At 53.9% G+C, this 26,808-nt stretch overlaps 1 protein-coding gene and 1 pseudogene across 1 annotated transcript; one reads left to right on the top strand and one right to left on the bottom strand.

The window, feature by feature from the left end:
• Nucleotides 1-589: 589 nt before the first annotated feature.
• Sdc1 (syndecan 1) lies at nucleotides 590-21,871 on the bottom strand. The gene is made up of 5 exons (XM_042680837.1): nucleotides 21,512-21,871; nucleotides 4,680-4,761; nucleotides 2,948-3,420; nucleotides 2,298-2,433; nucleotides 590-2,119 (listed from the first exon to the last, which is right to left on the bottom strand). Exons 1-5 carry the CDS (start codon nucleotides 21,575-21,577, stop codon nucleotides 1,950-1,952), a joined length of 927 nt encoding a protein of 308 aa, XP_042536771.1. The 5' UTR covers nucleotides 21,578-21,871; the 3' UTR covers nucleotides 590-1,949.
• A 4,132-nt stretch (nucleotides 21,872-26,003) lies between these two features.
• On the top strand, nucleotides 26,004-26,104 carry LOC122108856 (annotated as a pseudogene).
• The last annotated feature ends 704 nt before the right edge of the window (nucleotides 26,105-26,808 follow it).

Here is a 26,808-nt window from a genome sequence, read left to right on the forward strand (position 1 = left end):
CAGAGTCTGGGGCACCATCCCACAAACCCACAGCTGAGTGCTGTCCCTCCCCCACTCCCTACTCCCACTTCACACCCAGCCATCCACTTCAGCGAGAGTCCCAGAATCCAGCACTGGAAGCTGGTTCTTCTCCTATGGCTGCACATCTCTCTGAGCCGGGGGAGGAGCCAGCCTACCTCTCGGGGAGTGGCCAACAACAGCAGCTGCAACATTGTCAAGTTAAATAAGCAAGGGTGGCAGTTCCCAGAGCCCCAGCCTGGGCCATTGTGCCCAGAAAGGTGTGGGAGGAGGGCTGTCTGAGGTGTCTGCAAGGCGAGGGCTCTGGCCTCAGGTCAACGTGTGCAGGAGTCCCCGCTTGAGGCCACGGAGAAGGATTCACACCAGGCCCTATAAAACCTTGGCTGAACCTCCCGACCTCCAGAGGCTTAGCCAAAACAAAACAAATCTGGACTCTGAACCCAAGAATCTCTCCCCTCGGAAGAGATGAAAGCAGTGAGCCTCTGGCTAAGCTTCCCCAAGCTGCCAGTGTTTGGGAAAGGACTAAGCACGTCCACGCAACCAGCTCAGAGAAGAAGCGCAGGCAGTGGAGTTCACATGACTCCTTTATATTAAAGTTTATTACATTTGGAAAATCTACTGTACAGGGAAAAACCCATTGGATTAAGTAGAGTTTTGCCAAAAGCAAAAGACGATCGCTCTTTGGGAAACATTCCTGACTCCAGCCCAGGGTGGGGCTGCAGGAGCAAATGAATGGAGGAACGGAGAACTTGGTTCTTGATGGGAGGAGCCAGTGCCAATTATGCCCCAAATGCCTCTTGTCTACTTCCGGGAGGGGGAGGGGAGACATCCCCAGAGATGGTGCCAAAGGCAAGAGAGTCTCTGGGTCCCTGGCCAACCTGCCACCCACCCCACGGTCCTATCTCCTCCATCTCCAGCCTGAGTGCCAGGATTCAATTCTCACATCGGCAGCTCCCACATCTCACAGCAGCCCAGGCCACGGCCATGGCCCTGAGTTCATGGACACAGATCTGACTGCGCAGAAGAGATGGCCACCCCAGGGCAGCCTGGACTGGCCACCCTACCAAGGGACCACCAAAAATGGGGCCACCAAACATTTTTGTCCATACCCTGTTGCATACATGAGTGATAAGCTCAAGAGACAACACACATGCTAAAGCTACGTGTTTTGGCTTCCAGATTTGGTTCTTCTAGTTAATAAAAATAAAATAAAAAAATTAAACAAACACACAGACAAACAACAACAAACAAAAAAAAATAAAAACCAACAAAGTCTTCTTAACCCTGATGCTGTCTCCCAAATGTAGATTAAGGAAGCAAGATGGGGGACACCAATCAACTGACTTAACTTACCCCGGAAGTAATGAAGTCTACTGGGGCTAGGAACAGAGAGACTAAAGGAAAACATGTGCAAAAACAAGTTGGTATCTAAAGCAGACCTCCCCACAACACAAAGTGAATTCTGAGGGGCCCTGGATGCCCACTCACAACCACCCGGCCACACCCACAGCCAGTCTCTACAGTAAGTGCTATGGTGTCTCTCAGCCAAGCCTCCCTGGGCCCCAGAATGCCCCAGCCACACAGCAGGCCATGAAGGTCCAAAGCAGTCGGGTCCTCTTTCTCACCAGAGCGAGGTCTGGGAGGGGTCGCTCTTTTGGAGAAACTGGGTTGGAATGGTGGGACTCTGTGTGTGGCTGTGGTGGGAAGGTCAGATGCGAGAAACCCTTTGCACCCAAGCCTCGAGGCAGAAGATGGAGAAGCGGAGTGGGCGCCCCAGCACACCCTAGGAAACCGCATGGGTGGCTGGAGGGGTCAGAGGGCTGGGGAGGTGGCACGGGTGGTGGGGAGGCCAGGGCCTACAGTTCTTCACAGAGAGCCGAGTGGGAGCCTAGTGAGTGGCGGGGGGGCCCCGGGGGGAGAGCCGTCTCTTATCAGGCATAGAATTCCTCCTGCTTGGTAGGTTTCTGGTAGGCGCCGCCATTGGCTTGCTTGGGCTCCTCCAAGGAGTAACTGCCCTCGTCCTTCTTCTTCATCCGGTACAGCATGAAGCCCACCAGGCATATGGCAAAGATGAGCCCCACGAGGCCGCCAGCAATGACCCCTAGGGTGAGTGGATAGAACCCAGCTTAGCTTAGTAGTGCGCTGGGCTCAGCAGCAGATGCTCCCCAGCTGGACAGTGGAATGGAGTGTGGTCAGTCTCCTCCCCACCCAGAGCTGCAGCCTGACTCCTCCCTTCTTCCCCCCCCCCCCCCCAGCCTCCAACCCAGGAGAAGACTTACCTCCCAGCACTTCCTTTCTGTCCAGAAGACCCTGTGAGGTGCCCGTGGCCCCATCTTCCACGGGAGGCTGATTCCGAAGGCCAGGCTCCATGGCGACCACGGCTGTGTTCTCCCCAGATGTATCAAAGGTAAAGTCCTGCGGGGTACATGGGCATGGCTCAGGGCCCTGACCGCTGGGGCATCCAGCTGTTTCACACCCAGAGCAGCCAGCCCTGCCTGTCTGGGCACCGCCGCCAGCCATTCAGATATGTCCCCAGACACCTCCAAGACCCCACAGCCCAGCACCCCACATGTGTGTCCACACTGGATCCCCGGCTGGCCACGCCACAGATGTCACCTCAATGTCACAAAGCATTTTTTTTCTATGAAAATAAAGGGGCTGGTGTTCAATACAAAGTGTCCAGGTCCCATGATGCTCTATGGTAAGAAATAAAACTTGATAGAACTTTTACCCAGGCCCCGGACCTTGAAAGACTCATTCTGACCTTGTCATTAATCTGTTCTGCCCCAATGGAGGCCTTAGGGCCCAGGGGAAAGTGGAACCCTATAACCCCATCTTCACATTGAGGAGCACCCTGTGTGCTGTAAGCTTGTGGAGTGCCAGGTATTCGGGGCCACCCAATGTCCCAGCAAACACAGAGGCTGCTCACCTGCTCCCCAGAGCCCTCTCCCGCTGGGAGCTGATTGGTGGCTCCATCCTCAACCACCTTCTCAGTAGCAGAAGGACCTCCCTCCTCCACTTTGGGAAGGTCAACTTCCTCAGGTGCTACAGGTGCTGAGGTCCCATGGTGGTCAGGCTGCACGTCTCTGTGGGGAGGGGAGGTGGCGGAGGCCTGGGCTGTGGTGGCTTTGGCTGTTGAGGCTCGATGGGTGGTCAGGAGCTGTGTGGTCTCCCTGGGCTCAGTGGTGACCACCTTCTCCCCGACAGTAAAGTCAGAGTCCACTTTGCTAAGTACCACTGCCTCTCCCTCCTCAGGCCTCTCGATGGCCGGCACCATGGAGGTTGAGGGAGCTGTGGCACCCCTGCTTATGGGCTCTGGAGACGTGGGTGTGACTGTGAGAAGCCACACATCCTTCCAGGTAGAGGAAGATGGGCGGGACAAGGTGAGATCTTGCAAGGCACCTGCAGAATCAGAAGCAAAGCATGTTGGGGTGGTAGAGCACTAAGTCAAGTCCAAGTTCAGGCTGTGAGGAGGTAGAGCCTGAAGCCAGGACTCAGTCTGACTCCTTGCTAGCTAGGACAGACCCTTGCTCTTTCTCCAGAAGTTGTCTTGGCCAGGCACCAGTGGATCAGGCCTGTAATCCTATCTACTCAGGAGGGCAAGATCTGAGAATCATGGTTCAAAGCTAGGTCTGGGCAGGAATATCTGTAAGACTTGAAAATTTTTTCATTTTTTTTTAAATTGCAAGAGTGACATACAGAGAGGTGTATGAGACTCATCTCCAATTAACCACCCCCAAAAGACAGAAGTGGGGCTACACTCAACTCCACACACGGACAAGAAGCTGCTCTTCCTTGCACTCCTGCCTGGGTAGCCTGGTCTCCGAAACCTCAATAAAGATCCCAACCATGGAGCAGAGCAGGGGACCATCAGAGACCTGCGGTGCACACAGCTTCCCAGCAACTCCCTGCCCTTGCGTCAGAAGGGCCCAGAAGCCTGCACGCATCTCCCAGCTCTCAGGCCTCTGCTCTGATATCCCTTCTGACTACTGGCCTTATTCCTTTGTTCCATAAAACACAGTCTCCTCTGGGAGGCCTCCCAGCTCGGGGACCTCTCTCCCTCAGGGAAAAGGGAACTAGGGAAGAAGGGGAAAAAATGCCTATGGCTCTCAATAACTTTATGGTAAAAATATACCTCCCTCCACTTTTCTTGGTACTGGGGCTTAAACTCAGGGCCTTGTGCTCTCTCTTAACTTGTTCTCTCAAGATGAATGCCCCCCCACTTGAATCGCTGCTCCACTTCTGGCTTTTTGCTGGTCAATTGGAGAGATAAGAGCCTCACAGACTTTCCTATCCGGGCTGGCTTTGAACTGTGATCCTCAGATCTCAGCCTCCTGAGCAGCTAGGGTTACAGGCGTGCGCCACTGGCAGCTGACTCATTTTTCCCACTTTGCAGATAGGAAACACTGAGGTTCAGAGGAGCCAAACAGTCTTCCAAAGGCTTTGATGAGTGACAAGGAGAATGGGCCAGTGTGCAGCAGGCAGCACAAGGTCTCTGAGCCCAGAGCCTTCTCTTCAGATCCCTAGAGGTCGTCTCCCTATGCAGGTAGCTCTTTGCAGTCCAAGACCCTGTTCTTTTCCTTTGTACAACCACCTTCCCGGCCCAGCTGGATGGGGCTAGGCAGGACAGGAAACACTGGGCGGTCAGGACTCAGCCTCACCTGCGCCCGAGCCGGAGAAGTTGTCAGAGTCATCTCCAGAGCTGTCCTGATCTTCAGGAGGCACATTAGTGGCCACAGTCAGCTAGAAAAAGATCAGAAAAGACTATGAGTAGTGGCTCGGCCAGAGCCCTGGGTCTCCCCTTCACCGTGCTGGCCCAGAGAAAGCCTTCGTGCATGGCTCTATGACCATCTCTGTATGCACCATGGGCCTCCCCAAACCTCTGAATGCAACCACAAGGCCCCATACTGGGGAGGGGAGCAAGTCCTTACCCTAGCACACTCAGTCTGGTCAGGGAGCCCCAACCACTTAGAGAGCAGACAAACAGCTTTCTGGGAGTGCAGGCTGGAGTCCCCATGGCAGGGAGGGGCCTCATCAACCAGGGAGCTTTCAAGAATCCCCAGAGGCTGGGCACTGGTGGCTCATGCCTGTAATCCTAACTACTCAGGAGGCTGAGATCTGATGATCACAGTTCAAAGCCAGCCCCGAGAGGAAAGTCTGTGAGACTCTTATTTCCAATTAACCACTTAAAAAAGTGGTAGAGTACTAGCCTTGAGTAACAAAGTTCAGGGACAGTGCCGAGGCCCTGAGTTCAAGCCTCATGATCAATCTTAATAAAAATAAAGAAATAAAGAATCCCCAGGGATAACCCCAAGGCAGCCTGGGCCTGAGGAAGCTGGGTACCTGACCATGGCACCAGGGCCACAGGCTGGAGGGCTAGGTGTCAGGATGCAAACGTGCAGGGTTGGGAGGGGGGACTGGAGGGAGGCAGCACACCAAACCACATTTGTGGTCCCCGGCAGCACTGGCTCCAAGATACCAGGTAACAAAAGGAGGACCTCACAGCCAGGTGGCTGGTTGAGTAGCTAGATGGTCCTGTTCAAAAATCAGACATGAGTACAAGCAACTTGGTTGGCTAAAAATCGGGGCAAATGCTAACATCGGTTGCAGCAAGTTGATGATATGCAAATTAAAACACTTCACAGCCTGGCCCACGCAGCGCCCACCAGCAGTGGCTGTTGTTCTAACCAGGGCATGAGCCACCGAACAGAGGAATGAAGGGTTCTGGGGCCCGCAGCTGCCTCCAATGTCAACAGGCCTGTGTGGATAAAGGGCAAGGAGCAAGTGGATGGGCTTTCCTATGAAGAGTGGATAAGAGGGAGTCAGCTCACCCTGAACACTTGTCAGAACAGTAGAGGGGTAGGGACAGAGGGATGTCCCACAGGGACCTGGGGCTCAGGGGCATCCGTGGCAATCCTGAGACAGAGCTGCACCAGGAAGATGTTCCACATTCAGTAACCCAGATCATTGAGACACAAGAGAATTCACACCAAACTTCCTTGCAAAGTACAAAGCAGAACTGTACAAAACGCACAGGGGCCCATCCACCAGGAACAGGTCAGAGTCTCTCCCCTTATCCCCTCTCAGGCCACATCCTGTCTTCCCATCCCAGATGGGGCTTCAAATGCCCGTGTTACCTTCATACAGCTTTTGCAACTGGCCCTAGACTCTCCCATGACTTCCCCCTTTAGCAATTGAGAATACCGCCCACCAGGCGGGCTCAGCCACCAAGACCACAGCTTTCCCAAGGCTTCTGTTCCACTCTCCCCTGTCCATGGCCTCCAAAAGCTGGAGATGGGGCAGAGGATCAGGGCTTCACTCCTCTGAACCTGAGTCCCACGAGAGAGCGAGAAGCTTGCAACAGAAACCAACATCATGGGATCCAGGCCCTGTTCAACAGCCAAGGCAGAAAAGACTCACACTGGGACCCAGGGAGGCTGGCCTCTCACCTGCACAGAGAGGCCCAGACAGGTTCAGTTTCCCAAGAGCAGGCCTTCTCTCGTGGTTAGATAAGATTCGGGCCCTAGAAACAATTTGTTCCCTTAGCTCCCGCAGGGCTTATCCCTCTGTGATCTTGTTTACACAACAAGCTCTTAAGCAAACGCTTTCCACACTGAAACAGGCAAACCAGCCCTCTAGCCTCCGGGAGCCAATCCCATCCTAGGGGCCTCCAGTCTCTACTCTCTGTCCTCTGTCCGCCAAGTCTCCCCCCAATCCCCTCCCACTCCCAAGCTGGGATCTTGTGTGATATCTCAGCAATTAGCAGAAACTGATTTTGAACTGAGATTCTCAAGGGGCCAGCTGACTGGAGTTTAGGGCCTGACTTCCACATTCTTTGGGTAAGCCCGCTATACTGCCGGCCGGAGCCCTCTGCCCACAAGGCCTTAAAGGGCGCTGTCAGCATCACCTTGGATTTGGGTCCTTCTGAGACTTCCTGGTCACTACTCACTAACGGTCAGGGACAGGCAGGCTCAGCCCGGAGCCCACCTCCTGTCACCTGAGGCAATCTAACCCAACCTTTCACCTTTCCAGGTCCCAGGAAAGTAAGTCACCCATTGGACTAATCAAAACCCTAGAATAAATCCCACTTATGAGAAAGGGATCCCACATATTCAACCCCTTCCCTACCCACAGCACAGACCCAAAGCTGGAAGGGACTGGGGAACCCATGGAACAGACACTGGGAGTCTGGAAGAGAAGACCAGACAACCAATCTTGTCTGACTCAGTCTTTACTTTCCTGGCCACCCCCTGGGGATGTGTGGGAAGGAGCTGGGGAGAGACTCAAGGCGGCTGGTACAGCTGAAACGAGGCCTGAAGGCTAAGGCCTTACCTAAGGCTAGAACACAATTCACCTGCACTTTAGCAGGCTGGGTTGAGATTAGGATCTGATAGATAAGGAATGGCTCAAGGCCTCGCAGCCAGCACACTTGCTCCCCTCATCTGCCATCTCCCTCCCCTTAGCCCTAATTCCCTGGCTAAGCCCATGTGTTTGGATTGGAGGTAGGGAGCAGAGGAAATGGCATGGATGCCACTGGGCCAGCCACACCCAAGAGCATCTCTGGAGCTTTGTGAGCAGAGGGTTCCAAGGAAGCGCCAAGAAGATACTGCCTGCCAGGTCCCACCCCCCACACTGGCCATAAGCAAGGCCACCCTCCTTGGCTACTTCCTTTTGATGGAGCCCCATGGAAAGGCCACCAGGGGCAGGAGCACTCCACCAGGACATTGGGCCTCAGCAACGTCACAAGCAAGTCGATGTCTCTGCAAGATGTTCAAGTATGGTGGACCCAGAGGTTAACTGGAAATGCAACCAAGTCCTGTGGCTTCCAGCCATCATGAACACACTAGCACGGCCCCTGCTGCTTGACCTGGGTGACAGCACACATCACAAATCCCCTTCGAAGGCATTACTGACTTCCTGGGGTCATGTAATTTTTTTTTTTCCTCCCAATCAATGTGCACAATAGCCTAGAAGAAGGTCACAGGAATTTGGTATAAATTGGGATTCTTTTCAATGTCAGAAATTGGAGACCATACTCCAGGGGCGAAGGAAGGCAGCACCTCCAGTTAAACCCAGGAGAAGATAAAAATAATGTCATCCCAGAGTGCAGAGCAGCCTTTGTCTGGTGGAGTGGGAAAGGGAGGCTGTGGCCTGTGCTAGCTGCCAGGTGTGGTAATGAAATCACTGCATCAAGTCCAATTAGTCACACCAGTGACGAAGAGCAGTCCTTATCAAAGGGCCAGGACTCCTCCCTTTCCCCAGCAGCCTGGATCCTCCGCAGGGCACTGACCCTGGAGCTGGTTTTCAAGAAAACCCAACCATCATGCCAGGCTAGACACTTGTCATCACTGTTCACTGAGATTGCAGACCGCTGCTAACCACCTTGGAAAGCTTCAAACAGAGTCAGTGTGTAAGAAATTTGATTTAGCAAAAGAATGAAAAATGGAGCTTGGAGGTGTGATTCAAGTGGTAGAGCACCAGCCAATGAACAAAAGCCTCAGATACTTAGTTCAAGTCCCGAACAGACTGTTGGGGAAGTGGGTTTCAGTGGAAGAGGTTAGCAGGTATGAGTGAAGGTGCGTATGATCCAATTACTTTACTCCATGGGTGAAAATAGAACAATGAAACCTGCTGAAATTGTCTTAAGGGGGAAAAAAACAGGGGATGAGGTTGATGGGGTACTTAGTATGCAGGTATGGAAATATCACAATGAAACACCCTTGTACGGTTAAACTCAGTGCCTAGGTACGATCCCTGAGCTTCTTTTGCTCAAGGCTAGCATTCTACCACCTTGAGTCACAGCACTACTCCTAGCTTTTTCTGTTTATGTGATACTGAGGAATTGAACCCAGGGCTTCATGCATACTAGGCAAGCCTTCTAACACTAAGCCACATTCCCAACCCCATATCTGGTAATTTTTTTCTAACTTCATTAAGAACCAGGTCTTAGTAACTCATGCCTGTAATCCTAGCTACTCAGGAGACTGACATCTGAGGATCCTGATTCAAAGCCAGCCCAGAAGAAAGAAAACAAAACTAAACTAAACTAAAACTAAAACATGAGACTCTTACCTCCAACTATCAAAAAGGTAGAGGCCTTAAGGTATGGCTTAAGTGATGGTGCACCAATCTTGAAAAAGCCAAGCGAGAACTAAAAGCCCTAAGTTCAAGCTCCAGTGTCAGCAGAGAGAGAGAGAGAACGCTTCATTTAATAAAGTAATCTGGCTGGGTATCAGTGGCTCACTCCTGTAATCCTACTCAGGAGGCTGACATCTGAAGAGCATGGTTAAGAAAGTTCATGAGACTCATCTTCAATTAAATACCAAAAAGCTGGAAGTGGAGCTGTGGCTCAAAGTGGGAAAGCACCAGCCTTAAGCAAGAAAGCCCAGTGACAGCAAAGCACCCAGACCCTGAAATAATTGGTTTTAGTCCTCGGTCTCTTGGACAGATCTATTGGTCTAAGAAATATGGCCTGACTCCCCTTCCCAACTTGTGCACCAGAAGCCACACCGGCTGGAGTGGTGTCCCAACTATCACCTTCACCCAGGGGCCCTAAGGATCATGGGAGATGGTCACAGCCAGTCTTCTTAGTGCCACCCCACAGGCTGACTTTGACAACAATGGTTTTAGAGAAGAAAGGCGGGGAGGGGGGGGGGGTAACTTCTCCGGGTCCCTTAACCAAGTCCAGGGTTCAAATACAAGACCCCCAAATCACAATAGAGCCCAGCAAACAAGCACTAGGTGCAAAGCAATCTGGGAAGGCTCTGGATTATTCTCTCTACCCTTTCACTGTTTCTTCTGGGCAGAGTCAACAGCATGTTGTGACCTAGTTTCCTTTACCAAGGAGCAACAGGGAACCTCTGACCTCAACTCAGCATCTCCTCCCCCCACATGGCCTATAGGAGGTGCTACTGAGGCAAAAGGCCGTGAGGGGGGGAGGGGAAAGGGTGGAAAATGTAAATGGTTTGGTAGAAGCCTAACATTCCTTACTTTCTCTCAGGCTAGAGGAGGAGCATGCGTGATGATCAGGAACCCACAGACCCTGGGTGGGGGAGGGGGGGCCTCAGGACCATAACCAGGACCCAGATGGTCCAGCCAGTCCCAGGACACAGTGGTTTAGGCCAACACCCTCACTACCTCAACCTCAGTCAGCCAGGAAGGTAGAGCCCCTGAAATCTGCCCCAGGCCCCTCCCAGGAGGGAGGAGCCCAGGGCCTCCAGGCAGACCAGCATTTCCGGCTGCCAGGCTGCCAGGCAGTGATTTATCAGCTCACCGTCTCACCGGCTCTCCACCTCTCCATTGAGAGAGAGTCAAGCCGGGACCTGCAGTGAGCGGGTGACCCGTGGGTGGGGGAGACTAGGCCTCGCCCAGGGCGGGGGCTGGGGAGCAGGCAGGCAAAGTACTACGTCAGCAGCCACTGGGGGACATGGGGCAGCCCACGAGGCCTTGCTCACAGCATTCTCACGGAGAGGGACCCTGGGGTGAGCACCCCCCCACACACACACACCCTTAGTTGCCTCCATCTTGGGCCGGGGATAGAGGTACGGCAACTGACTTGGTTTCAAAAAGCTCCTGGCCCCTTGTGAAGACTTCAGATCCATAGCATTCTCCTTTGCTGCAACGCCAGACGGCAAACCTGAGGTCAAGGTCGCCTGTTCCTGGTCCTAGGGTTGCCCCAGCACCCCATGCCCAGCCCTCCCCCCTCGGGGAGCCAGCGCCTGCCTTCCAGCGCACATGCCTTGACTAGTCCAAGCAGGCTCAGCTGAGAGCGGGTATGGGATGGAGCTGGAGGACTAGTTCCTGCCACAGCCCACCTGCCAGGCACGTCCATCCGTCCGTCTGTCCCCTAGCCTACTGTGTGACAAAGGAAGTCAGGGTGGTAAGGAAGAATGCTGGACCTGTGTCTCTGGGGATTGACAGGTGGCCACCTCCAGGGATCCCCCTAATCCCCACCCCATCCTCCTTCTGAGAGGCTCAGGCCCCAAGAAGACCCGGAGAACTGTCATTTAGATTATTAGCGCCCCCCCCCACACCCCAACTTCACGCTACCGAGTTAGGGAGCCTGACATTGGTAGCTTTCAAATTCTAGGGACAGTCTGTATTTACATTGGCCAAATACAGTGTCAGGCAGAAACTGCCCCCTTTAACACACCTGCACTCAGGAGGGGTCCCAGTTGGAGGGGTTAGGGGGTCCGACTCCAAGTTCCTCAGTAAAATCTCTCTTCTCAGTGTCCCTTAAAATTGCCCAATATCCTCCTGGAAGCAAAAATGCCCAGAGGGTGGGGCACAGGAAGGGGTACTAATCATTCACACTATAGTATAAATCAACTTCTTATGGGGGGAAAGGGCTAATTCTGAAACCTGCACTGAAGCTGGGCTAGGAAACACAGCAGGTAGGAAAGGGAGCCCAAAAGGGAGTCAGGAAGATGCCAAGGGCATTGCTCTTAACCTTGCTCAGAATGAGAGTGCCTTGCCCAGGAAAGAGACTAATTCCCTTTGCTCTCTGTTCAAGCCACAGAGGTCTGTGGCTTCTCCTCCCACATATGTAGCACTGGGCCAGGCTGGGAATCTCTTCAAGTAAAGCATAATTCAGACAGAGTAGCACTATTATGAGCCACTGGGAAGCCCAGAAAGAGAGACAGAAGGCAGAGATTTCTAGAAGAGGGGCTCATAGAAGGGTGAAGCTGGCCCCTGTAGGCTGAGTAGAAGCCAGGATTTTCTGTGAAGGCTGTGTCTACAGGCCTGATCACTCACAGGAGGGCCTGGTCCAAATAGGAACTGAATAGCCGGGGCCTTTTCACCAAGAGCTTGCTCTCCCTGATGGCCCGGAAGGTTTACACACCTTTCCTGGGCCTCCATAGCTTGGTACCGGGATGCTACAGGAGGATGAGAAGTGTAGTTCCCCTCAGTAGCCCAGCGACCCCCAAAACAGAGGTACGTCCATGAAACCTTGCCCAAGTCTCGGGACCAGAGGCGCTGGGAAAAGAATGTAGGGATCTGACCTGGGCTGAGAGTTACTGGAAGAACAGAAATAAACAAAGTTGGTCTTCCAAAAAAGAAGCCAGGGGCTGGGAAGGTGGCTCAGTGGTAGAGTGCTTGTCTCGCATGCATGAAGCCCTGGGTTCGATTCCTCAACACCACATAAACAAAAAAAGCCAGAAGTGGGTTCTGTGGCTCAAGTGGTAGAGTGCTAGCCTTGAGCTGAAGAGCTAAGGGACAGCACCCAGGCCCAGAGTTTAAGACCATGACCGAGAAAAAAAAAAAAAAAAAGCCAGTCGGGTGCCCGTGGCTCACACCTGTAATCCTAGCTACTCAGGAGGCTGAGATCTAAGGATCTTGGTTCAAAGTCAGCCCAGGTAGGAATGTCGGTTTGACTCTAATCTCCAATTAACCACCAGAAAACCGGAAGTGGTAGAGCCCTAGCCTTGAGCTGAAGAGCTCAGGGACAGCTCCAAGGCCCAGAGTTCAAGCCCCATGACTGATGGGGAAGAAAAAAAAAGGCCATCACAGCCAATATTTACTGAGCAGAATGTGCTAGCACTAAATGCATTGAAGTACTAGCACTTCCCCTGAGTTAGTACACTTAGTCTTCTTTTCTTTCAGTGCTAGTACTCAGTGGGACTTGAATTCAGGGCCTCTGGCTCTCACTTAGCTGTTTTGCTAAAGTCTAGTGCTCTACCACGTAAGTCACAGCTCTACTTCCAGCTTTGGACTGATTAACTGGAGATCAGAGTCTCATGAACTTTCCTGCTCAGGCTGGCTTTGAAGCAACATCCTCACATCTCAGCCTCCTAAGCAGCTAGGATTACAGGTGTGAACCACTGGCACCCAATGAATTCACTTTTATCTTTAGAACCACTATAGGATCTAGTGCCATGCCCACCTTTACAGATGAGGTGGGGGGGGGGGGGGGGGGGAGAAGTCGCTTATGCCTGAGGTGAGAGGGAGAGGGACAGGCAAGTCTGCTCACCCGAAGGCCTGGGGCCTCACCCTGCAGAGGGCAGCCGCCATGTGAAGGTGTCCACAGAGAACCTGGCTTCTCCAAGGCCACCTTTGGTCCCAAGTTCCAGGCACAGGCCACAGCGACCCACGACCAGGGCCCTACTTCACTGGCATGAGCCCCCACCCCGGTGCCTGGGGATCTGGGTTTATCTGGCCTCCACTCCCGCCTGCCAGCCCAGCCCTGCTCAGGTTGAGGAAAACAAAGTCTGTCCTGCCAACAAAGACAAGGCTTTCAGAGAAGGGGCAAAAGCCATGTTTGCAGACCCTGCTGTATCCACACCCCCCGGGGGCCAGGCCAGGCACCACTGCCTTCCCACCGAGTAACTACCAACCTCCTGCAGCCACCGCCATTGCAGGCCCACCTCAATGCTCTCCCCCAGACCTGTCCTAGGCCAGGAAGAAGGGGCACCCCTACCATATCACATGTGGCAGGCTGTGAGAAACCCCATATTACAGATAAGGAAACTGAGGCTTGGAGGTAGGTTAAAAAAAAAATTGTGCCCAAGATTACTCAGAAGATGCAAGAAGTCCAGGCATGATCCCAGAGGGGAAAACTTCACTCCGTCTCTCTGCAGCCCCTCAGGGGCCCCTCACCTGCCTAGGCCTGCACCAGAAGTGGGCAGAGGCAAGCGTCAGGGAGGACAGGTGGTGGGCAAGAATGCTCCTGTGGCTCATGCCTGTAGTCCTAGCTAGAGAGGAGTAACTAGTGGTGCTAGTACTCAGTGGGACTTGAATTCAGGGCCTCTGGCTGCCACTTGGCTGTTTGGCTAAAGTCTAGCACTCGACCACAGAAGTCACAGCTCTACTTCCAGCTTTTCGCTGGCTAACGAGATAAGAGTCTCGCAACTTTATGAATTTAAGTCCCACTGAGTACTACCAGGAGGCTGAGATCTGAGGATCACAGTTCAAAGCCAGCCTGGGCAGGAAAGTCCCTGAAACTCTATCTCCATTCCAATTACTACCAGAAGTTAGAAATGGAGCTATGGTTCAAAGTGATACAGCACTAGTCGAGCAAAAAAGCTCAGGGACAGTGCTCAGGCCCTGAGTTCAAGCCCTATAACTAACAGGGAAAAAAACAAAAATAAAAACGGACCTCAAGGCCCGCTTGCGGACTCTCCACCCAGGCCTGGACCCTGGAAAAGCCACCTGTGCTCATCCTGAAGGCCCCCAGGAACTCTCCAGAACACCTTCAGTCAGGCCAGGGAGGTGGACACAACCATGTGGCCTGAGGGCTGGCCAGCCCCAGCGGTCCTGCAGGCCCAGCAGCTCCACGCTCCCCCACGTGCCGTCTAGGGAGACCTGGGGGGTCACCACAGCAGCACCGCACCCCTGTGGCAATTTCTGGGAGAAGCTGGGGTGACGTCAGCCTCCACAACGGTCTCGGCGGATCCTCCAACACCCCACAGCCCAGGGCCCTGCAAGCCTGAACCTGACTTCCACATCCGGCCCCAACCCTCCTGGGAGGTGGGACCTCCAAGTCTTGGGGAGCTTCCTAAGCAGCTCAAGTCCTGAAGACCTTTCCGGGTGTTTCTATGCCCTATTCCCCAGCCCCCTGAAGTTCCTGCCCACCACCCCACATCCCAACCCGAAGAGTGACCCCCCACTCAGCCTGTGGTGCTACAATCCTGCCTCCTTAGCCTGTCAGTTACTGGGTCCTCTGCTCCTGCCCAGTCCTAGGGCTTTAGAACCCCACATTAGGGTCCCCCCAAAAGTGGGCAGCCCAGGCATCAACCCTAGGCAGCTGCCATTCATGAGGAAGACAGAGGCAGTCAAATAAGGCCAGTGTGAGAAACCTAAGAGCGCCTTGTCCCCACCCTCCACATGTCGACAGAAGCCTTCTCAGGCTGGCTCCATGACAGGCACCTCCTCTCTAGTGCAGACATGAGACCAGATGTGAAGCCACTCCCTGTACAGACCTGTATGGCTCTAGCTGTAGCTCTGGAACCCCTCAGCACTCAAGGTACACACACACAGAGTCATATAACACAGCCTTATTAAGTCACAAGCTCCCTTCTGCCTCTCTACCCATGCCCCCATTTCATAGATGGGGCTCACTGATCCCAAGAGAAGCCCACAGAGGGGGAACAGCAGGGTCAGGGCTGGAAGCCAGCACCCCCCCCCACCTCAGGCCACATCTGGGCCTCATCGTACCACTTGTGCCCAACACAGAGTGGGTCAAGGCTAGATGGGTGAGTCTCCAGGGAGGACCCGTGGGCCTGGCACCATGACTCAGCTGATGAGGCGAGTGATAAACACACCCGCCTCCTGCTGCCCCAACCTGCCCGGTGCGGTTCTCATTCCTGCTGATGAGCGGACCTCGGGCAGGTGCCAGGACGCCCGGGTGTGGGCGCAGAGAGCAGGGCCCAGCCCTCACCCCCAGCCTGACCTTGCCCAGGGGCCTCCCTCCACCCCGGTTCCCACGCCAATTGCCAAGGGCACCCCTCCACTAGCCCACAGAGATCTCTCAGGCAGCCAGCTGTTTGGATGGGTCCCCAGAGGCAGTGTGGACAGGAGTTCAAGGCCTGTGACGTGGCCCTTCCCACAACAAGGTCTCTCTGTTCAGAATCGAGGCCCGTCGGGCAGATGGGAGACAGACCTAGAGGAGCAATGACTTGTGTGAGCCACACTGAGTGGATGGCCACGATGGGACTGGGAAGGACAGGCGTCCTGGCTGCGCCCCCTTCTCTGTTAGGAACAACTTCCAGAAGAGTTTCAGAGCTGCGGTGGAAAGAGGAAAGGCAGCAAGCGAAAGGAAGAAGGGAAGAACAAACTCTCTGGTTTCTATGGAGGAAGTGGCAGACAGGTAGTGAAGGGTGCCAGAAAGCTAGGGCCAACTTAACAGGAAGCAAAACCCAGAAGGGAGAGAGACAGTGAGTGTGTGTGTGCACCACAACTGGCCAGGCCAAGGCCAGTGTAGCTGGAACCCGAGCATGTGCGTGCATGCGTGCGTGCATGAGTGCACAGAGACTCTCACGAGGCCACAAACCTCAGGTGAGTCACTGGGCAGAGGAGCTTTTTCCCAGGGCTGGAGGCCAGAGGAGAGCATCCTCTACATATAATTAGGCAGCCCACAAAGCCATAAACACCAGGAGATTGGAGACCCTTGACGGCTCTCAGTGTGAAGAGGGTGAGGGGCGGGAGGAGGCACCTCTGCAGGCCTCTGAGTTCTTGAGTCAGCAGGAAAGATCCCCCGGCAAACCACTAAGTGGAGAGATTTGCCGTTCCCCACACCCCCCTGCCCCCCATCAGTGGTCCCGAAATTCCCTCTGCAAGCTCTCTTCAGCTTGCCTTCCCTTGCAGGTCTGGCGAGGCCTCCCGGCATGCCACGGCAGAGGACACCCCTCCCCAGGTGCCCATCCATCCATCCCCTTGCACTGACCACAGTGATGGGACCTGTTGGACTTCATGGACCATCTCATGACCAACACAGAAGCTTCTTGAGGAGGCAGAAGTGTCACTCTACAGCTTGATCTGTGTCTCACTGCCTCCCAACACCTATCTCCCTGTGGTAAGAGACTTAAGATACCTCCTCTCCTTGGTACCTGTCAAAGCACTCAAGTCACACTCCATGGAAGGTTCCAGAATGTACATTCCCACCCCCAACCCAACCTCTGCTGCAACCTGAAACCTCTGTCTCTTCCAGGATACAGGATCTTGGCACTAGAAGCTCTTCATTCCACAGACCCCTTAATCCCATTCTTTAACCCCAGGCAAACTAGGGGGTGGGGGGAGGGGCCTCAACCCAACATCACAAATCTGATTGGTAAAAAGCCATCAGAGAAAAGTTTGTTCCGTTTTTTCACTGGGCCTAGACATCATTCAATGACCTAGCGATGAGACCTGGCACTGGAGCAACCAAGAGATGAAAGACAGCGAGAAAGGGAGGACCCCTGGGTGCTACCTCAGGTAGGTACAAGGGTGCCATCCTAACAAGGTGCATCCAAACATGCAGGCTCTCTAGGCCCAGCATGTCACGCCATACTCCACTCTCCTGGGTCTCACTTCCGACTCCTGGCCTCTGCTTTACTGTAAGGAGCTCTTGCCTGTCCCCAAGTTACCCTCAAGTGCCACAGCCGAGGCCCAAGGCATTGCCTAATTCTCAGGGTTTGCCCAAAGGCACTGTAGCAGGCCAGCCTAGCCAAGCCCAACGCCCCCTTCCTAACAAAATGCTCACCCCCAGGAGACTCCAGGGTGGGTCAGCAAGAGGTGGCCTGGATACCCCCACATGTAGAGGATGAACAGCCCTGTAATGCACTCCTTCGTGCTACACAGACACACACTATGCACACACCACACATGTCAAAATCCTGTGTCTGCCATTTCTGCTCTTTGGACAGGCTCAGTTGCCTTCATCCAAAAGGAGGTGAATGATATATTGTTACAAAGGTTGAGGGTAAATATTAACTAAGAATTAGGAAGAGAACTGAGCTCTCTGTAATAGGCACTCAATAAAAGGTAACCCTAACTTCCATTGTATTGGCAGCTAACTCTCCTTGGGCACTTTCATTACCAAGCACTTTCACCCATCCATTGTGAAATAGACACCCAGGTGACAGAATGAGGGCAGGAAGAGCAGGCATGAAGATATCTGTTTTGCAAATGGCAATGACAAGATGTAAAGTAAAAAGACTCGCCCTAGATTACGGGGTAAATTAGTGGCAGAGTTGAGATTCGATCCTGGGGCTCTCCTTAATCGCAGGATGTGTCTCCATCCTGACAAACTTTTTGGATGCAGATAATACACAAACATAAGCTAAGAGCCACAGTAAAGGCTAAAGAACAAGGGCCCTGGCTGGGTGCCCGTGGCTCATGCCTGCAATCCTAGCTACTTTTAGGAGGCTGAGATCTGAGGATCACAGTTCACAGCCATGCTCCTCAGGAAAAACAAGAGCATGTCTTAATGAGGCCAGGCTACCTGGGACTAGCCAAGTCCCAGAAGAGATGAGACTGAGGACTAAAACAATGACTCTTTCCCCCTCTAGGGCTAGGGACAAGAGGTCCCGGCTGAGGTCCAAAAAGAATATCAAATCCACAGATCAAGTATGTTACTCACGAGTTAGACCTGATTCAGAACCTTCCACTCTGGTTCTAACCAATCTGATTCCTTTCAACAAATTAGAATGAATGGAACAGCTGACCCACTCAGATACACCAACATTACTTCTGGCTATTGCACAGGAAAATAAACGTTCACATCAAATTCAACAGATCCAGGGAACAGAACGGTGCTGTGGGCGGCCTGGATTGCTGGGGAAGGGGGTAGCAGCTGGTACCCAGAGGAGAGTAAACCATGTCTAGCATCTTGCTGATGTTGATAAAGAGAAATAAATACTTAAGAGTCCTGTGCAAAGTAAGAATACTTTGGAGGCAATGCTGATTCTGAACTCACTGAAACAAAGTCTGAATGCCAAAGACACTTCATTCTCAAGGGATTTCAGGAATCCAAACTCCTGCTACAGCAGAGAAAAAAAAAACAACTTTAGTCTTCTACTAGAAACTACTTAGAAAAACAAAACACAAGACTGTCAGTCATCATTTGGGGGGGAGGAAGGGGGAGTATTCTCCTTCCTTGCCCCTTAATAAGGTCTCATTGGAACCCATCAAGGGCCACAGGTAGAGACTTTAACTGGCTCTGCCCTCCCCTGGGAGCTTAAGCCAGCAGTGACATCACCTCCGAAGTCTGAGCCTGGGCAGAGGCAGCCAGAGCCTCCCCCACCCCTCCCACCCTGCCAGGCCTTGGGGAAATGTCTCTACTAGTCCCCATAATTAAAGCAAAAAGGATTTTATGCCTTTCAAGATGGAGGGGAGAGAAACAAAAATCGCAAATAACTATTCCAGAAGAACACTCCCTTCCCCCACAGAGCAGAAGCAAAAGACTATGGGGACACGGATGGACCCAGGGACAGACAGACGGACAGGGACACCTTACAGGGACGGACGGACACGGACACACACACTTTTTTAAAGAAACCTGTTTCAGTCTCTGGAGACTGCTGGGAGCTACCTCCTGCATTCAGACACCCAACTGTGAGAGGCTACCTCACTGGTCCCCAGGGGGGCTCTGACCTCTTTCCCACGGGGGCCTTGGTGCCAGATCTTGGCAACTTTTGGATACTTTCTTCCATTTTAATCCCAACTGCCTGTTTTTTTTGTTTTCTTTTCTTTTAGGAAAGAGGAAGAGGGCAACACTGGGCAGGTATTTTATGTCACACAAGGCAGCCTCCTTTAAACAAACCAGGTATTTGCTCTAAGAAAGGGCATTGCTGGGAAAGAGAGAAACATTTATAAAGTAAACTTCGTAAAATAAAAAAGCAAGAATGCCTAAGCGCCATGCTTTAGTCTGAGCCCAAACCACAGGCTCTGTGCAAACTCTACTCCAGAAGGCCTCTCAAGACTCCCTTCCCTTCTTCCTTTCCCCACTGGGAATCTCCTGCCTCCTAGAGCTTGCGTTCTCCAGTGGGGACAGAAACAATGCCTCCCACTGCACCATCTACCTCCACCCAGGCCACAGAAAAGCCCAGAAACTATAACCAGAGAATGGCCATCTCCAGCGGCCTCCGCAGGAATGGGCGCTCTGGGATGGAGTTCACAGGAATGCTGTCTCACTCCAGGCAGGCAGAGGGTACCAGCGCGCCTTCGCAGGACCCCACCTCCCTGGAGCCCCGTGAGGCCTCCTCTTGGCCTGCAGAGCGGGACAGGAGGCAATGCCAGGCAGGTCAGGGAGACACGCCAAGTGGCTCCACTCTCTTCTCCAGGCGTAAGCTGAGCCCCAACAGAAACCACAAGCCCCAAGAGCGACTTCTCCAACCTGAAAACCAGGAGTGCACTGCAGACCAGAAACCAGTCCGCCTACACCACCACCCCCAGCCCCAGACTCCCCTAGATTCAGCACCCCACAGACTCCAACTCAGAAGGCCACTCAAGAGGAGTCGGGGGTCCTCTCTCGGACTTCAGAAAGTTTTGGAAGTGCAAATCACCTGGGAAGCAGCGTCCACCCATCTGCCTCCAAAACTTGAGGACCGACCTCATCTCGGAAGCCAGTCCCCAAGAATCCCCTCAAACAATAACTACTAGTGGCTGTGATTGCCGAAGAAAATACTAGCCGAGGGTCTGCGCCGCCCAGGGACGCGTGCAGACGGCCCATCAGAAGCTCTGCTCCCGGGTGCCGACCCCTGCCTTCCCTCCCTGCCCACGTGCCTCCCTTGGCCAGAACTAGGGAAGTCGAGCTGTCCAGATGTGGTGGCGAGACCGCCACTTCCGGCAGGGAGAGAGCCCCGGCCGCGCACCTCCCTCCGGCCTCCCCCGGGACGGCCGTGCCGGGAAGACCCCCCTCCCCCCGGGGCTCGCAGCCGGTGCGGGGGCCGGGGGCGTGGGCACCCAGCGTCCGGCGCTGACACCTGGCGGCGGCCCAGCACCCAGCCCACGTCCAGGGCCGGCGCTCCGGGGCGGCTCCCAGGAAAGGGTTACAGGGGCCGAGAACAAAGCGCCCCCATTGGGGAAGGCGGGCTAGCGGACGGCGGCTGGGGCGGGAGAGCCACTTTCTGGGGACCCCCTCGGCACGTTCTTTGTCGGCTTGGTCTAAAGGCGATCGAACCCCACCAGAAGTGGATGCAGCATCCTCCACCAGGGCCGCCCCCAGCCGCGAGCTCCACGTTGGTCCCTCGGTCGCCCCCCCCTCCCCGCGCCCCGGCTCTACAGGGCGGGCCAAGGGACGGCGCGCCTTCCCTCGGCGCGCGGCTCCAGCACAAAGCCGAGTCGGGGGAGGGGGAGAGGGGATCGCCGCGACCACTGGCGTGGAAGGCGCCCCTCTGGGGGCAGCACCACTTCAGCCGCTCCCCCTCCCCACCCCCAAAAAAGTTGGGCTGCTCCGGGATCTCCAACGTTCCCGAGCCAACTTCCCGGAACCTCCCACTGCCAGCTCGGCTCGGCGCACCTACGGCAGCTCGAGGCAAGCCCGAGGGCCCCGCGCCGCGCGCTCCGGGCCCCCGCGCGCCCCTCCGCCGGCTCCCCCGGCCAGCCCCGCTGCGCCCCAACTTGCCTGGGCGCAAAGGGCAGGGTGGCCCGGGCTCGGCGGCGCTGCGGGCAGGAGCCCGCGATCTGGTTTAGATTAGGGTCTGCGGAAGGGGCGGCGTGGCCGCGGCTCCTGACCTCGGGGCCCCTGGCGGAGGCCCGGCCGCCGCGGTGCCCCGGGCGAAAGGGGGGCGCGCGGGAGACCCCCCTCCCGGCGCCGCTGCGGGCCGCGGACTCCGACACGTGTGGGCACGCTTTACGTAACTGAGCGCGGGGCCCGGCGCGGGCTCCACGCTGCAGACGCCACCCCGCGCCCCCCGACGGCGGAGTCCTTGTATACTTGCAGGGTTCTCCATCCCCGGGCCTGCCCGGCTAGCGAGCGCGGGAAGCCGTCCGCGATCCCCTCCCCCTCCACGTGCACCGGCGAGGGGCGAGCCCCAGCTTCCCGCCGCCTCCCGGACCTGCCCCGGGCCGCACTCACCGGCCAGGCCGGCTGCAGGCGCAGCGCCAGCGCGCACAGCCACAGCCACAGCGCCGCGCGCCTCATGCTGCCCGGACCGGCGGCGGGAGCTCGGCGGGCTGCGCGGGTCGGGGCTGCGAGCTGCGCGGGGTTCCCGGCCGGCTCCGCTGGTGGCGCCGCGCGCGGCTCTCGCGGGCTCCTGGCCCAGCGCGCTGACTGCTGTCCCGGGCGAGGGCGGTGAAGTCCGCCCGCTGGAGATCGCTTCCGACTGCCCGGTTCCCGCCGCCCAGCTCCGCGCGAGCCTGCACCTCTGCCGACGAGCTCCGCCTTATAATAAACCCGCAGGCCCTTTAGCCGTTTGCAAAAAAAAAAAACCAGCTAGCCCCCCACCCCCAGCTCCGCCAGGTCTCGGGCCGGCCCCAATCCCCGCCCCGGGACCCCGCCCCCCCGAGGCCCCGCCCCGGGCCCGCCCCTCGGGTCCGAGCCGGCCCCGCTCCGGGCCGGGCTGGGGCCGAGCCTCGCCTGGCTCCCCAGCGGCGCTTCCCCCCTCTCGCCCGCCGCCCCGCGCCCCGCGCCCCGCCCTGGGTCTGTGGCTCTCGGCGTCTCGGGGGGCGTTGCTCCAGCACCGAGGGGTTCCACCGCCCGGCCCGGGATCGTGAGGGCGTTGCCCGGGATAGGGGCTGCAGCGGGTCCTCCGTGGACGCGAGTCTGCAGCGCCCTCTGGGCGGGGATGCCGGACGCCTTCCAGGTGCGCCCGGGTCCTAAGATCGAGCTTTCGGGGTCCACCCGGGAGCCCGAAGGCGGTGAGGCCTTAGCCTGGTGCACACTCTCGGTCACGAGCCCACTGCCGCCCGTCCTTCGGCTGCGGATGCGCCCGGCCGCACGGTCCACGTGCTCTCTGCCTTCACACAAGTTCTGGGAACTCTGGGCCTTACTTTGATAGCCGGCCACTGTGGAGAAGACCGGTTGTTTTAAAAAGAAGTTTTCAGAGACATTCTATAGAAGACAATGCCTTCTCTCTTCATACCCCGAGCCAAAAGGCAAAACAGACAGCTGCTTTGTTCCCGTGTGACCTCAGGCATGCCCAGCTGAGGAGCACAGGTTGTGTGCCCTGCTTCTCGGCCATTCCTTGTAAGGGCCTAGACCTCAGAAACTCCATCCCCAGTTGGCACAAGGCCACCGAGAGCCTGTGCGTGTCATTCAAAGGGGAAAAACTGGATGGGCCCTGCTCGCAATCAGAAGCAGGAGAACCCAGTGCCCAATAACCTTAGCATCTGGGCCTAAGGCACCAAAGAAAGATGACATTTTCCTTACTACCATCTTCCCCCGGCAGAGGTGCCGCCGGACTCTGTCTGAACTGGAAACCAGGACATAAAAAAAATCCATCTCTGTTCCCAGCCAGCTATGTCAGAAATACAGAGGGACGTCTTTTGGGCCTTTCCCTAATACCAGAATGTATTGAATAATAACCATTTCACAAGCCAGATCTATTTCATTAGCATTAATTTCCCCAGTATTAACGATGTCATTTGACATCCCTGAGCCATTGGCAAACAGGTATTTTTATTCCAATCTCAATTACTAATATTAACCCTCAGATCACTCATTATACTTCATACAATAACAATATATAGGTAATGCTAAGGAAGGGTTGAGGAGGCTCTAAAGATCAGAGGCTGGGTGGGAGGCACAGGCAGATAGCTGGTAGAGAGGAAGGAAAAAGTAATAGGGAACCACGTAAGAAGTTCTACACACTGTGGGCACAGAGCTGTTCAAGATACAGAATTTGGTAGGTCACGTCTGCAATCCTAGCTACTCATGAGGCTAAGGTCTGAGAATCACAGTTCAAAGCCAGCTGAGGCAGAAAAAGTCCATGAGACTTTTCTGAAGTATGGTCCAAACTGTAGAGCACCAGCTTTGAAGCAGAAAAGGCCAAAGGAGAGCATTCAGGCCCTGAGTTCAAGCCCCAGTACTAACACACACACACACACACACACACATACACACGAGTTATCAAATGCAGGTCCAGGTGGCAGGCCATTTTTAGTGTCAGTTTGTCATGGGCAAATTGGAAACCACTGGAGCTGGAGCCTGGGGACTCTTTGGCAATTTGTCTGATCAAGACTTATGAGGAGTAACCTGATGACAGGATTCAGTATGCCTGCCACATCTCAGTCCTGCGGTACTCCTCCTTTTTCAGTCCCTGGTTAGAGGAGTTACATCTGCTGTGATTGATAAGTTCATGTGTCTGGGATTTCTGATACTGTATTGAAAACATAATTGTTTATTGGCACAAATAAATGATCAGTGTGTGCCTTATGGTGTGCTGATAGATAGTAGTGGTTCACATGTTTGAACAAGATATAGAATTGTTCTCTGTTCACTTAGTCTCAAAATGGAATAGCAGTGGTCAAAACTGTTACTCAATAAAAGAGTGAAGCAAGACAGACTGAAAGTTGAATGTAGAGTCACCAGGAGCAGGCCCAGACTCTTCACCTCCATCTCCTAAGGCTCCTCAGACTTTTAAAAGTCTTCGGTGTTGTAAGCCTCCCTGGGCCCTGCCTCATTCAAGAAGGGAAATTGACTATGGGTCCCTAGATTCTGCTCCATCTTCAGGAATGGTTTCCTGGCACTAGCCAGCCCCCTTCCGGTCCCTACCTCAGGCCGTACCCTGTTGGAGAACTCAGGGATGATGACAGTCATCACTGCTCATCACGCTCTGTCCCTGCCTTTGCTCCTGAACCCCTCAATCAACTCTCTCTTCAGAGAGGGGAGGTCTCAATTTCCCCAGGTCTGTCTCTGGGGTGTACAGATGTGTGACAGGTCCTCCTTAAGTTTCCCCCAGGCTGCTGTACATCTCTGAGGGCCTTGGTGACAAATCAAGGGACAATAAGACTAGGGACCTCTCCAAGTGGTTCCAGGCTCTGAAATCAACTTTTTAGATTTTTTTTCAACCCAATATGGAAGAAAAATGTATGTGTTTGATGTTTTCTCTTTTTATTTTCAAATTAAGAAAGCTTGAGGTCAGGAGAATTTAATGGGGATCAGCTGCTGGGCTGACAAGTGGGCTCTCGCCTGTAATCTTAGCTACTCAGGAGGCTGAGACCTGAGGATCGAAGTTCAAAGCCAGCCTGGGCAGGAAAGCCTGTGAGACTCTTCTCCAGTGAACCACCAGAAAACCTGAAGTGGCGCTGAGGCTCAAGTGGTAGAGCACTCACTTTAAACTGGAGAGTTCAGGGACAGCACCCAGGCCCTGAGTTCAAGCCCCAGGACCAGCACCAAGACAGAGACAGAGATAGAAATGCTGCTCTTGACAGGGCTGGCAGGTGGGGGAGGAAGAACTTGGGTGGGAAGAAGAAATCTAATACCTGACCCCAGAGCTGTCCTGGGAGTGTGCTGGGCACCTGAGCTGAAACAGGCCTCCCTGCACAGACTGGCAGCATCAGTGACGCTGAAAACACATTGACTTCTGCCCAGGGATTCTCTGCTAGAGGTGTTCCTCTTCCCAAGCATTTCCAGTGCCCCACAGAGCTGTGTCTCAGGCCCACCCCAAACGAGGAAGGGAGACTGAAGAAGGATTGCTGTCACATGCCTAAGCGAATCCACTTCATCTCTGACTCTGCTTCTGCCGCCTTAACTTCTTCCCTACTGCAGTCGCCATTTATTGCAAACATCTTCAGGAGGAAAGCAAAGTCAATCCCCACTCCAGGTAGCAAAGACTTGCTTTTTTTTTTTTTTTTGTCGGTCATGGGGCTTGAACTCTGGGCTTGGGCGCTGTCCCTCAGCTCTTCAGCTTAAGGTGAGCGCTCTGCCACTTGAGCCACAGCGCCACTTCCATGCAGACTTTCTTAGCCTGACTATTCCTGAGATAATGACCAACCAGGCCACAGTTAGCCCAGGTCTGATTAAGCACACATGCATCTGGCCTCTTCCCTCTATTCTCGGAAAGCTCATTGTCAGCACCCTGAAGATGGACCCGAGGTCACTGAACCTCATTACCTGTTCTTCCCAACTTGGCGGCATTGGATTTGATTTGCTACTGCACCTCTCTGTCGTTGCTTATTGGGACAAGTGTCCAAGCCTGGCTCTTGGTTCTGTTGGCGTCTAGGCTGTGGCCCTGAACTTTTGAAAGAAAATATTTACAAGTGGTCTCCCCACTGGAATACCATTTGTATTTTGTAGATAAGTCCAAAGATTAAAATTTCAAAACACACAACACACAACACACACACACACACACACACACACACACACACAACACATATGCATGCCAGTACTGGGGCTTGACTCAGGACCTGGGCATTGTCTCTTAACTTTTTAGTTCAGTGCTGGCACTGTGCCACTTGAGCCACAGCCCTACTTCCCACTTTGTTGCTGCTTAACTGGAGATAAGAGTCTCATGGAACCTCCTTTCCCTGGCTGGCCTCAAATCCTCAGATCTCAACCTCCTGAGTAGCTAGGATTACAAGCATGAGCTGCCAGCACCCAGACATTTTGAGTTCTTAAAAAGCATCAAACAGTGTTCGCTTCGGCTAAATTGGACCGATACAGAGAAGATTAGCACGGCCCCTGCACAAGGATGACACACAAATTCATGAAGCGTTCCATACTTTTTTCTATATTGGATTTTGGTACCCTGGGTATTGTATATATGTTTATCTGAGCTAGGGAAGGGAAGGGGAACAACAAAACGGTGACACAAAGGACAAAGTGGGAACCTATGCAACAACGATACCCACAAGAAATATGTTGAAAATGATCTGTACAACTGGGGAGGGGGGATAGGTGAAGGGGAAAAGGGAGAAAAATGAGGGCGGGGTAACAAGTTAGATAAGAAATGTAATCGCTACCTTACATATGTAACTGTCACCCCTCACCTTGACAATAAAATTTTTTTTAAAAAGATACAAAGCCAGTTCTTATTTTTCCCTTTTATTAACAACTATTTTATTCTTTATTTCTTTGGATACTGAGATGTTTACCTGAACCATACACCAGAAAGTTGGAATTACTGGGTACAATTAGTGAATACATGTTTGTTTCCTTTGCTTTAAAAATAATTTTATTTGTTTATTTACTTATTTATTATCTTTAAGTAGTTGTACAAAGAAGTTCCCATTCTACAAAACAGTATATGAGTCCAAAGTGTCTGACAACATTGACACCCAGCTCTCTTAACCCATCCCTTCTCTCACTTTTTTTTCTTTCATTGAGATTAGGTGATTACATAAATTCCACAGTACTGTGGACTAGTGATACTTAGAGTCACAAACATTTTAATTTTCACAAGGCAAATTGTCATTATCATGGTCTACACA

This window comes from Dipodomys spectabilis, unplaced genomic scaffold, assembly GCF_019054845.1.
Source record: "Dipodomys spectabilis isolate Male_0828 unplaced genomic scaffold, ASM1905484v1 ptg000066l, whole genome shotgun sequence".
In the NCBI taxonomy this organism is placed as follows: Eukaryota; Metazoa; Chordata; class Mammalia; order Rodentia; family Heteromyidae; genus Dipodomys; species Dipodomys spectabilis.

Bases quoted from the DNA above. Each gene is read 5' to 3' on its own strand.
- Sdc1 (XM_042680837.1), bottom strand. From the start codon at position 21,577: ATGAGGCGCGCGGCGCTGTGGCTGTGGCTGTGCGCGCTGGCGCTGCGC. The intron at 4,762-21,511 runs GTGAGTGCGGCC...ATCTTTTTCTAG, and splicing joins GCCTGCAGCCGGCCTGGCCG to CTGACTGTGGCCACTAATGT. The intron at 2,434-2,947 runs GTGAGCAGCCTC...TGTACCCCGCAG, and splicing joins GAGAGGGCTCTGGGGAGCAG to GACTTTACCTTTGATACATC.